This window comes from Ylistrum balloti, unplaced genomic scaffold (assembly GCF_031769215.1).
Source record: "Ylistrum balloti isolate Yb309-2 unplaced genomic scaffold, AGI_CSIRO_Ybal_v1 Utg370570, whole genome shotgun sequence".
NCBI classification, from domain to species: Eukaryota; Metazoa; Mollusca; class Bivalvia; order Pectinida; family Pectinidae; genus Ylistrum; species Ylistrum balloti.
Window position 1 is genome coordinate 124,254 of NW_026782357.1, and position 13,946 is coordinate 138,199.

Below are 13,946 nucleotides of genomic sequence, written 5' to 3' on the forward strand. Positions count from 1 at the left end.
ATATTTAAGGTGAAAGTGAACATTTTCTCAGCTTACAGTCAAATTAAATTAAAAAAAAAAAACAACAAAAAACCAAAACATTCCTGATGTTTCCAAATCACTAACAAAATTTTGGTATGCAATGCTTACACAGATAGAGCAAACAAAATGGTCAGATTTCTGTTACCTGTGGGTGACTAAACATTGGAGGGTCTATTAAGGCACTTTCAATGCAGGTATGTAAAATATGTGGAAATGCATGCCTGGCAAACAGGATACAAATGCTGCAGTATAAGACACTAAATGCTCAATAACTGGAGTACATAAATAATCCGAGATCCATACCAAACCACAGAAAACATCTTACAATGCGAGTTCTCTTGTACACCCCACCAGTACCCAGAAACTCATAATGGACTGATCCATCCTGGCAGTACCCACTAACTGTTATAATGATCAATCCATAGTGCTATATCTATAGGGCGGTCAGGAGTATTTAATGGCACATAGCTATTTACCAATTTTTTTAACAACCATGGAAATACCAGGGGAGATAACTCTATCACATCTCGCTCCACTCACCCACACACTTAACCGAAAAGCCCAAGAAATACTAAAACACTCTACACTTCTCAGTCCATCATTAGTCCAAAATAATACAATGAGTGAAAGGAAATCAAATAAATTGCACTACAAATAGTAGATTTCTTATAAGATAGCATACTTAGAAAACAGATTCTCTCAAACCCAATAAAAAGTGAGAGTGTTAGAGTTGACTGGAGTTGTGATCTCCACACTGGGACTGTGAGGCTGGCCTGCATTCAGTGTTGAAATACTGGAAACAATGGCAAACAGAGAATCCATCTAAGAAAAAAAAAATTGCTTATGCTTTTCAACAGTGGATTTGTTTGAAACCAAAGCTTGTCTGTCCAGCATGTCAGAATTATGACTGGAAATGTTTCAAACTATTTCAATTACTATATTTGGCAGTGTCAGTTTTTATGTGATATGACATAAAAGTAAAATTTTATGATTATATTTGCTAAATTATTGTAAAATGATATTTGAAACTTCACACTGATTCCTATTCTCAGTAGCAAAATCAAGAGAGGATAATAACATTTTAACAAAGAAACAAAACCACACATCCATTTATGTTAAGACAGTCGTAGATAGGTATATCAGATCAGTAGTGAAAAATGAAATGTACGTAAATAAATTAACTTTAATAATGAGACTCAATCAATACTATCAGATCTTCAACTTAATTTATCTTGTTCTGAAGAAAAAAGTAGGAAAAAAAACAAATTCTTAAACTATTTCACAGATATATTTATCTGTATTATGAACTAAGACTGGGCTGTAAACATTCTTGAAATTAAATCAATATTACTGATATGTGTATGTTACAATATTATATACATTTTAAATAGCTACCTCATTAAATTAGTTTACAAGCACAGATTTTTTCAAAACAAAGAAACAGCATTCACCAATCAACAAACAGCACTCAGAAATGTGATGAACAATAACGATTCCATACAATGATGGATCCAGGAGAGATTCTGGAGTTCTTTCTCTCTTCAAAACTTAAAGCAAAGTGTACCTTATAGAGATACAGTATTTTCAATGTGAGGTGTAACATTCAGAGTTTTTTTAAGAACTACCCAGCCAAAATGAATCTCCTTTTCCCAAAATCCTAGATCCAGCCCTGCCTTACAACACTGGGGGTCAGGTCTAGCAGGAACTGGATGTGAGTAACTAAACACCTGATCCCCGCTATATCATACAGTATATACTTAGTAGCATTCACAGTAACAAGCACTCATCATACTAACTAGTTTTTACCTCACTTCAATTTACACACTCATGATTTTTACTACAGTTTCCAGCACAATCCGGAGAGGAATCATGATGATGGCAGATGTTTACATGATTACAGGTACCAACAGACTCTCAACTACTTTTAGACATTAAATACACATCCATCCAACTATTTTCCTCAAATGGAATAAATAAGACTATATACAGCATATAAACACACAGCTCCCCATGCTTCTCCCAGTCATCCAACTATGTGATAAAGCCATATTTTCAGAGTGTGTTTATTTCTTCTTTGACATCCGCTTAAAATTTCAATGTAATAAGAAAATTTAATCTTGATAATTGATTAAATAAAATAGATACTTTATCGTCTTTAAATGAAAACAAAACTAAGATTTTATCTTTTTTTTCTTTCTCCTTTTTAACTTTTGTTAATTTGTTTTCATAGAGAAGTTTTCGTGTGACAGTATCCACTGACCTGGTGGTTAAGACTTGGTTTCAAAACACACTCCATATATGGTTCTACATCTTACTCACAAGTACACTTGGCTAGAAGTTATATGGGTGAGCATGATATGTACGAATTGGGATGATGTCCGCTATGGTTGGGGATGATTTGAATACATCTGTTGGTATACGTTGTGGTATATAACCACAGCTGAGGGCAGCAAATTCTTACAAATCAGTTATAAAACTGTCACAGGAGTGAGTGTCACATTATACTTCACTTATTTAATCTTTGAACATGTTTCTACGTATTAAAAACATTTTCTCTATTTTCTAGCACAAGGTCTAATATTTGGCATAATATATTGAGATACAGCATGCCAATTTCTCAGCAACTTAGCATGAACAGCAATAATTGCCAATCAGTTCAACGTTTGGCTTGCACTACTATGTCTTTGTGCCCCGTTTGGCATGCTGTTTGGCATGAAGTGTACACCAGTGGGGCCAGGTCCATTTCATAGTCATTGGTGTTGCTGACTCAACATTTGTTTTTTACGATATATTTTATTCATCGTCTGTACAGTATCTGTCAACAATGTTTCGAAAATGGCCTCAGTGAGCTGCATCTTAACAGCAGTCTCGTCGTCATCGTAATTCACCCAATCAGGTTCCTCCTCTCTTAATTCCTCAACTAAGATATTGTCTACATGGTCCTTCTTTTTCCGAACACTCCATCTATTTTTGTCAACTTTCCTGGAACCATTTAATCCTAGAATTTCAATCACAGCCTTCTGAACAATTGGTTTTAATACGTCTATTGTCGTTGGGGGATTAGCACCTCTGAAGTATTTTTGTCGTGTCCGTTTTGTTTGTTTCCAGGCACACGTACCGTCATTGTCTTCCTCCCTGTAAATATCACGTATAATATCTCCTGTTGAATCGAAAAGTAACTTCTCGAAAACGCGTCGGCTCTTACTGTCCACATCATTGTTGTTGTCCTCTGTAGAATAGTAGGTTTCTGGAGGCTCAAGTCCCTCTAGAGATTCGCCGTAGCGACGTTGGTTCCAGAACACATCCACAGCACTTGACACCACCTCTTCTATCTCATGGCGCTCATGTGGTACAGAGAAAAACACATCTTCTTGTACCTGGTGGAAGTTGGGATTTCCAGTGTCTGGTATCAACTCTGAAACACAATTAAAAGACAATAATGTCTTATTGTGGTTCAATGCAGGTTCTGCTTCATGCTAGGAAAATTACCAATTAATTATGACCTTAAGTAATTTGAATTAATCTATTGACCTTTAATTCAATGCTTAGTATGGAAGTGGGGGTTGGTTCATCACAGGAGAGGTTATGATTTCTATACGACAGACACAGTACTGACCTGACTGTATACCTGGGTAAGGAGGAGAGGATTAGTTCATCACAGGCAAGGTACGATTTCTGTAAGACAGACATGGTACTGACCTGACTGTATACCTGGGTAAGGAGGAGAGGATTGGTTCATCACAGGCCAAGGTATGATTTCTGTAAGACAGACACAGTACTGACCTGACTGTATACCTGGGTAAGGAGGAGGGGATTGGTTCATCACAGGCCAAGGTATGATTTCTGTAAGACAGACACAGTACTGACCTGACTGTATACCTGGGTAAGGAGGAGGGGATTGGTTCATCACAGGAGAGGGTATGATTTCTGTAAGACAGACACAGTACTGACCTGACTGTATACCTGGGTAAGGAGGAGGGGATTGGTTCATCACAGGCCAAGGTATGATTTCTGTAAGACAGACACAGTACTGACCTGACTGTATACCTGGGTAAGGAGGAGGGGATTGGTTCATCACAGGAGAGGGTATGATTTCTGTAAGACAGACACGGTACTGACCTGACTGTATACCTGGGTAAGGAGGAGGGGATTGGTTCATCACAGGCCAAGGTATGATTTCTGTAAGACAGACACAGTACTGACCTGACTGTATACCTGGGTAAGGAGGAGGGAATTAGTTCATCACAGGAGAGGGTATGATTTCTGTAAGACAGACACAGTGCTGACCTGACTGTATACCTGGGTACGGAGGAGGGGATTGGTTCATCACAGGAGAGGGTATGATTTCTGTAAGACAGACACAGTACTGACCTGACTGTATACCTGGGTACGGAGGAGGGAGCTGGTTCATTGTAGGAGAGGGTATGATTTCTGTAAGACAGACACAGTACTGACCTGACTGTATACCTGGGTACGGAGGAGGGAGCTGGTTCATTGTAGGAGAGGGTATGGCTTCATCTTCAAAGTATTCATCTTCCTTGTCACCATATAGCAAGTAATTCAAGTCTTCATCCAACTCCTTGTTTCCTTCCTATTACATAAATATAAAACCAATCCTTTAATTTCTACCATCATGCTGGTGAATCTAATATTCCATACTTAAAGATTGACTAACTGTTATTGTTAAAACATGAATATAGAACACATTTAAGTTTAAGATAACCTTCATGCAAACAAACCAAGAGCTATTACTGTACATAAAGTAAAAATAGCACAAATCTATAACAGAAAAATTGATATTAACAGACACTGTTCACGTATATTCTGACACAAGATTTTACACTCAAATGCCATCACCCAGCTGTGCCATACTTCTGACCCATATAACAGTAGCAGATGTTACGGTGACTGCACCTATACTAATCTATGTTAGTATTACAAATGTTTGCCAGTTAAAACTGAGACAAATTTTGTACTGATACAGTTAAGGTTTTCATTCTAATAGTTTTAAACTAGAAAATTGAGTTTAACGAACAGATCCATTAAGTTAAATGAGCTGATTCATCATAGACAAATGGAAATACAATACAGAAAGCCACTGTAGCTTAGATTTAGATAAATAATAGATATAACCAGCACACAATACATCCAAAACATGCTTATATTAATTGATTGAAAACACAAAGAAAAACATTGATTTAATTTTTTTCACTTGAGTTGTCTCCCCCTATCACATGAAAAGATTCCTGCTTGTGTGAAAAATGGACATTGTCTCCCCATTCTATATATAGAATTCCTTCTTTTATGTGAATTAATGAGAAGAAAATTTCAATAATAACTAGAAAATTGATTTTCTTTTATATATGAAAATGCTTTAAACTACTGTCACTATTTGGAAGAATTTCCATCTCATGTTAAACCCTAAACAGAGCTCTAAATACTGCTCACCCTCCATGCATTAAAATCAACATTTGAAATACTGTGTCTAACATTTCTAGTTTATCAGAACTGACTGACAACCCATGGCTACAATCCATGTTTCTTAAGAGTCAAATATTATGCTTTAAAAAAAATCTTCATATTAAAATATTAACTAACAGTATTTACAATGTTGATTAATGTAAATTGTACTGCAAACATCTTGTATACCTGTAAAAATTTAAATTATATACAGTAACAGCTAGAAGAACAATTCTAGGTTTTATTTCTGTTTTTTTAACATTGAGGATACAGACTTCCAAGTTTAAGTAATGTCATGCAATGAAAAAGTTTTTTTTGTTAAGAGAAGAAAATGTGTGTAAGACATGAATGCTAACACTCCCATGTAAGTATCACTGACAGATTACCACCTTGATAATGATAAGATGTAGAACTAATGACCAACTTGACAGGGTGGACTTGCATAATATTACAAGGCCCTCCTACAAAATGGTAGAAGCTTAAAAATATCAAGAATAATGTTGGCTTCTGAAAATTTTCATACCAAAGCTTGCATATTTAATTCAAAGCCAAATTAAAGTAATTTCAAAGGATTTTTTTCATTAGAAGGACTATGCTTTTCTTCAACTTTTTGATAAATCTGTTGTAAGTAGGAGAGAGAGGGAAGATCTTGTAGCTGTACTCTGGTATATCACAGCTGTACTCTGGTACATCACAGCTGTACTCTGATATATCACAGCTGTACTCTGATATATCACAGCTGTACTGGTATATCACAGCTGTACTCTGGTATATCACAGCTGTACTGGTATATCACAGCTGTACTGGTATATCACAGCTGTACTGGTATATCACAGCTGTACTCTGGTATATCACAGCTGTACTCTGGTATATCACAGCTGTACTGGTATATCACAGCTGTACTCTGGTATATCACAGCTGTACTCTGGTATATCACAGCTGTACTCTGGTATATCACAGCTGTACTCTGATATATCACAGCTGTACTCTGATATATCACAGCTGTACTCTGATATATCACAGCTGTACTCTGGTATATCACAGCTAAACTCTGGTATATCACAGCTGTACTCTGGTATATCACAGCTGTACTCTGGTATATCACAGCTGTACTCTGGTATATCACAGCTGTACTCTGGTATATCACAGCTGTACTCTGGTATATCACAGCTGTACTCTGGTATATCACAGCTGTACTCTGGTATATCACAGCTGTACTCTGGTATATCACAGCTGTACTCTGGTATATCACAGCTGTACTCTGGTATATCACAGCTGTACTCTGGTATATCACAGCTGTACTCTGGTATATCACAGCTGTACTCTGGTATATCACAGCTGTACTCTGGTATATCACAGCTGTACTCTGGTATATCACAGCTGTACTCTGGTATATCACAGCTGTACTCTGGTATATCACAGCTGTACTCTGGTATATCACAGCTGTACTCTGATATATCACAGCTGTACTCTGGTATATCTCAGCTGTTCTCTGATATATCACAGCTGTACTCTGGTATATCACAGCTGTACTCTGGTATATCACAGCTGTACTCTGGTATATCACAGCTGTACTCTGGTATATCACAGCTGTACTCTGGTATATCACAGCTGTACTCTGGTATATCACAGCTGTACTCTGGTATATCACAGCTGTACTCTGGTATATCACAGCTGTACTCTGGTATATCACAGCTGTACTCTGATATATCACAGCTGTACTCTGATATATCACAGCTGTACTCTGATATATCACAGCTGTACTCTGATATATCACAGCTGTACTCTGATATATCACAGCTGTACTCTGATATATCACAGCTGTACTCTGGTATATCACAGCTGTACTCTGGTATATCACAGCTGTACTCTGGTATATCACAGCTGTACTCTGGTATATCACAGCTGTACTCTGTTATATCACAGCTGTACTGGTATATCACAGCTGTACTCTGATATATCACAGCTGTACTCTGGTATATCACAGCTGTACTCTGGTATATCACAGCTGTACTCTGGTATATCACAGCTGCTGTATATCTCAGCTCTGGTATATCACAGCTGTACTCTGATATATCACAGCTGTACTCTGGTATATCACAGCTGTACTCTGGTATATCACAGCTGTACTGGTACTGGTATATCACAGCTGTACTGGTATATCACAGCTGTACTCTGATATATCACAGCTGTACTCTGGTATATCACAGCTGTACTCTGGTATATCACAGCTGTACTCTGGTATATCACAGCTGTACTCTGGTATATCACAGCTGTAATGGTTCATCCCAGCTACACTCTTGTATATCAGATCTTTACTCTGGTATATCACAGCTGTACTCTGGTATATCACAGCTGTACTCTGGTATATCACAGCTGTAGCTCTGGTATATCACAGCTGTACTCTGGTATATCACAGCTGTATATCACAGCTGTACTCTGGTATATCACAGCTGTACTGGTATATCACAGCTGTACTCTGGTATATCACAGCTGTACTCTGGTATATCACAGCAGTATATCACAGTACTCTGGTATATCACAGCTGTACTCTGGTATATCACAGCTGTACTCTGGTATATCACAGCTGTACTCTGGTATATCACAGCTGTACTCTGATATATCACAGCTGTACTCTGGTATATCACAGCTGTACTCTGGTATATCACAGCTGTACTCTGGTATATCACAGCTGTACTCTGGTATATCACAGCTGTACTCTGGTATATCACAGCTGTACTCTGGTATATCACAGCTGTACTCTGGTATATCACAGCTGTACTCTGGTATATCACAGCTGTACTCTGGTATATCACAGCTGTACTCTGGTATATCACAGCTGTACTCTGGTATATCACAGCTGTACTCTGGATATATCACAGCTGTACTCTGGTATATCACAGCTGTACTCTGGTATATCACAGCTGTACTCTGGTATATCACAGCTGTACTCTGGTATATCACAGCTGTACTCTGGTATATCACAGCTGTACTCTGGTATATCACAGCTGTACTCTGGTATATCACAGCTGTACTCTGTTATATCACAGCTTTACTCTGGTATATCACAGCTGTACTCTGGTATATCACAGCTGTACTCTGGTATATCACAGCTGTACTCTGGTATATCACAGCTGTACTCTGGTATATCACAGCTGTACTCTGGTATATCACAGCTGTACTCTGGTATATCACAGCTGTACTCTGGTATATCACAGCTGTACTGGTATATCACAGCTAAACTCTGATATATCACAGCTGTACTCTGGTATATCACAGCTGTACTGGTATATCACAGCTAAACTCTGGTACATCACAGCTGTACTCTGGTATATCACAGCTGTACTCTGGTATATCACAGCTGTACTCTGGTATATCACAGCTGTACTCTGGTATATCACAGCTGTACTGGTATATCACAGCTGTACTGGTATATCACAGCTGTACTCTGGTATATCACAGCTGTACTGGTATATCACAGCTGTACTCTGGTATATCACAGCTGTACTCTGGTATATCACAGCTGTACTCTGGTATATCACAGCTGTACTCTGGTATATCACAGCTGTACTCTGGTATATCACAGCTGTACTCTGGTATATCACAGCTGTACTCTGGTATATCACAGCTGTACTCTGGTATATCACAGCTGTACTGGTATATCACAGCTGTACTCTGGTATATCACAGCTGTACTCTGGTATATCACAGCTAAACTCTGGTATATCACAGCTGTACTGGTATATCACAGCTGTACTCTGGTATATCACAGCTGTACTCTGGTATATCACAGCTGTACTCTGGTATATCACAGCTGTACTCTGGTATATCACAGCTGTACTCTGGTATATCACAGCTGTACTCTGGTATATCACAGCTGTACTCTGGTATATCACAGCTGTACTCTGGTATATCACAGCTGTACTCTGGTATATCACAGCTGTACTCTGGTATATCACAGCTGTACTCTGGTATATCACAGCTGTACTCTGGTATATCACAGCTGTACTCTGGTATATCACAGCTGTACTCTGGTATATCACAGCTGTACTCTGGTATATCACAGCTGTACTCTGGTATATCACAGCTGTACTCTGGTATATCACAGCTGTACTCTGGTATATCACAGCTGTACTCTGGTATATCACAGCTGTACTCTGGTATATCACAGCTAAACTCTGGTATATCACAGCTAAACTCTGGTATATCACAGCTGTACTCTGGTATATCACAGCTGTACTCTGGTATATCACAGCTGTACTCTGGTATATCACAGCTGTACTCTGGTATATCACAGCTGTACTCTGGTATATCACAGCTGTACTCTGGTATATCACAGCTGTACTCTGATATATCACAGCTGTACTCTGGTATATCACAGCTGTACTCTGGTATATCACAGCTGTACTCTGATATATCACAGCTGTACTCTGGTATATCACAGCTAAACTCTGGTATATCACAGCTGTACTCTGATATATCACAGCTGTACTCTGGTATATCACAGCTGTACTGGTATATCACAGCTGTACTCTGGTATATCACAGCTGTACTCTGGTATATCACAGCTGTACTCTGGTATATCACAGCTGTACTCTGGTATATCACAGCTGTACTCTGGTATATCACAGCTGTACTCTGGTATATCACAGCTGTACTCTGGTATATCACAGCTGTACTCTGGTATATCACAGCTGTACTCTGGTATATCACAGCTGTACTCTGGTATATCACAGCTGTACTCTGGTATATCACAGCTGTACTCTGGTATATCACAGCTGTACTGGTATATCACAGCTGTACTCTGGTATATCACAGCTGTACTCTGGTATATCACAGCTGTACTGGTATATCACAGCTGTACTCTGGTATATCACAGCTAAACTCTGGTATATCACAGCTGTACTCTGGTATATCACAGCTGTACTCTGGTATATCACAGCTGTACTCTGGTATATCACAGCTGTACTCTGGTATATCACAGCTGTACTCTGGTATATCACAGCTGTACTCTGGTATATCACAGCTGTACTCTGGTATATCACAGCTGTACTCTGGTATATCACAGCTGTACTCTGGTATATCACAGCTGTACTCTGGTATATCACAGCTGTACTCTGGTACATCACAGCTGTACTCTGGTATATCACAGCTGTACTCTGGTATATCACAGCTGTACTCTGGTATATCACAGCTGTACTCTGGTATATCACAGCTGTACTCTGGTATATCACAGCTGTACTCTGGTATATCACACTCTGGTATATCACAGCTGTACTCTGGTATATCACAGCTGTACTCTGGTATATCACAGCTAAACTCTGGTATATCACAGCTAAACTCTGGTATATCACAGCTGTACTCTGGTATATCACAGCTGTACTCTGGTATATCACAGCTGTACTGGTATATCACAGCTGTACTCTGGTATATCACAGCTGTACTCTGATATATCACAGCTGTACTCTGGTATATCACAGCTCTGGTATATCACAGCTGTACTGGTATATCACAGCTGTACTCTGGTATATCACAGCTGTACTCTGATATATCACAGCTGTACTCTGGTATATCACAGCTGTACTCTGGTATATCACAGCTAAACTCTGGTATATCACAGCTGTACTCTGGTATATCACAGCTGTACTCTGGTATATCACAGCTGTATATCGCAGCTGTACTCTGGTATATCACAGCTGTACTCTGGTATATCACAGCTGTACTCTGATATATCACAGCTGTACTCTGGTATATCACAGCTGTACTCTGGTATATCACAGCTGTACTCTGGTATATCACAGCTGTACTCTGGTATATCACAGCTGTACTGGTATATCACAGCTGTACTCTGGTATATCACAGCTGTACTCTGGTATATCACAGCTGTACTCTGGTATATCACAGCTGTACTCTGGTATATCACAGCTGTACTCTGGTATATCACAGCTGTACTCTGGTATATCACAGCTGTACTCTGGTATATCACAGCTGTACTCTGGTATATCACAGCTGTACTCTGGTATATCACAGCTGTACTCTGGTATATCACAGCTGTACTCTGGTATATCACAGCTGTACTGGTATATCACAGCTGTACTCTGGTATATCACAGCTGTACTCTGATATATCACAGCTGTACTCTGGTATATCACAGCTGTACTCTGGTATATCACAGCTGTACTCTGGTATATCACAGCTGTACTGGTATATCACAGCTGTACTGGTATATCACAGCTGTACTGGTATATCACAGCTGTACTCTGGTATATCACAGCTGTACTCTGATATATCACAGCTGTACTCTGGTACATCACAGCTGTACTCTGGTACATCACAGCTGTACTCTGGTATATCACAGCTGTACTGGTATATCACAGCTGTACTCTGGTATATCACAGAGAACACATGGTGGAAACATTTCTCGAGTATTCAGTTTGCTGCTGTTTATATTATTCAGCTATGGCACGTCCAGCAATAACAGAGTTCATTACTTCAGCAAATCACACTTCAGTTACACAAACTTTTAAAAAAATTCCCCATGTTTTATATCAAACTGCAAATCAAATGTTTTGTCAACATTTAAGATAGAAAAATTCAAATGAAACCTGTACAAGATATCTGAACACTTTGTGATAAAAGAATGATTACAATCCTTACCTTTGTGGCACGGGGAGAGCTGCCTGGTATTGGGGAGCCAGGACGAGCATTCTCCGGTTTATCTCCTGGAAAGTTCCTCCTCTCTATGGACCCAGTCTCTTGATTCGGAAAAAGCACCTGGGGATCTTTGTCAAATGAAAACTGGCCCTGAGATCCGCTACGTAAAGGCTCTTGTCGATCACGTTGTTTATTACGAATTACAATCATCTCATCTATTGCATCACTCGTTAAGTTTTCGATTAATTTCTTCGTAATTTGCGAGTGTTTATCATTCTGGTTGATGTCTCTTTCAACATCACTGTCCACATTACCATTCATGTGAAGTGTGTTAGCACCATCATTAGACACTTCTGGTCGTTTGCTAGGTTTTTGTGCCACAGCAGGTGGGGTTACCTTTCTGTCCTGAATTCTGTTCATAGTTTTCATGTCATTTCGGACCAAATCCACCAGAATTTCATCAGTGATCTTGTTTGTGAGAGCCTCTTGCTCATGTAATCTCTCTTCACTAAAATTGGACACATTTTCTCCCGCCTCTATGATGACTCGACTCAGATCTGAATCCTCCTGGTCATCCGTTGTAATAGATTCATCATCATGTGAACTTGTAAAGCTTCGACGTGGGCTCCTGACGGCGGGAGCAGGCATTAAGTCGTCACCTGGTACCAGGACACCATGGCCTGGTTTGCATGAGAAATAACGTACACCCTCATGAGAACCATCATTTCTGCCATCCGCAGCTTCAAGCTCTACTCCAGCCCAGATCCCTGGAGCAAAAGTGACCTTGCCCTTGAACAGAAGAATGCCTGGACTGCGAACACCCCTAGGCCCTGTCACAAGGACACGATCACCCTTGTTGAAGTCACACATTATATCTATCACTTTTGGGGTCTCATCACGAGGGGAAGCGATGGGAGTCTCCTCTTCATCATCAATCTCTTCTCCATCAAAAACCCCCATGATAATTTCACCAGGTCTTGACAGGTCACCTTGACTCTGGGGTACTGATGATGTTTGACTGGGTTCAATATCTGAGTCATCAAACGAACCATTGAGGTTCTGACTGGACTGTGAGCGCCCACTTGATGGCCGTGAAGCTGTGGAAATGGAGCGTGGAGATTTCTGGTCCAGGTACCCATCATCAACCTGCTCCTGATGACTGCGAAGGTCCAGAGGCTGAACGAAGTGCGAGTCCTCAGATCGTACAGACACCAATTCACTTATCTGCTCTGATATATTGTCTGTGTGCTGCCTAATCTCGGTGTGATCGGACATGTCACTACGAGCACTCTGAGGTAGTTTTCCGATGGCAGACACACCATCATGGCCTGTAAAGTCCTCTGTGTAACTTGCATCATCGACTTGCGACACAGAAGCAGCAGACTTTGAAAGGGGAGGCAACTCCTTTGTAATATGCAACAAATCAGATTTGGATTGTTCAGAAACACTGTCCTCCACAGCTTCAATATTTTCATCAATATCTTCTGATATTTCTGTTCTTATTGATGAATCATCATTCCTGAATTGTTTGTGCAATGACCTTTGTGTTGTATTTTCTGACCTTGACCTACTAATTGTGGATTCACTAGCTTCTGAAATCTTCTCCAAGGATCCAGCTTTGGTCAACGGTGTAGATGGAGCAGTCTTTGGTGATGGTGAGCTCTGTTGTTTTGTATCTGAAATCAAAGAAAGCCAAATTGTATCAGAGTAGGCATGTGCTTGTCAACATTCATCTATTTAATAGCATCATAAACAGAATTAAGGCCTGAAGTAAATTGGACAAAAAGAACCAGAATCTGGTACCTTATAGGT

The 13,946-nt window shown here is 39.6% G+C and overlaps 1 protein-coding gene across 1 annotated transcript in view; it reads right to left on the minus strand.

Moving 5' to 3' along the window:
- Window positions 1-1,281: 1,281 nt before the first annotated feature.
- Window positions 1,282-13,946, minus strand: part of LOC132556457 (centrosome-associated protein 350-like) — a 65,807-nt gene continuing 53,142 nt past the window's right edge. Inside the window, exons 32-34 of the mRNA XM_060220869.1 lie at window positions 12,138-13,810; window positions 4,477-4,612; window positions 1,282-3,436 (exon numbers count right to left, since the gene is read on the minus strand). Of these exons, the coding sequence (XP_060076852.1) occupies window positions 2,772-3,436; window positions 4,477-4,612; window positions 12,138-13,810 (2,474 nt within the window). The 3' untranslated portion in view covers window positions 1,282-2,771. The remainder of the gene's footprint in view (window positions 3,437-4,476; window positions 4,613-12,137; window positions 13,811-13,946) is intronic.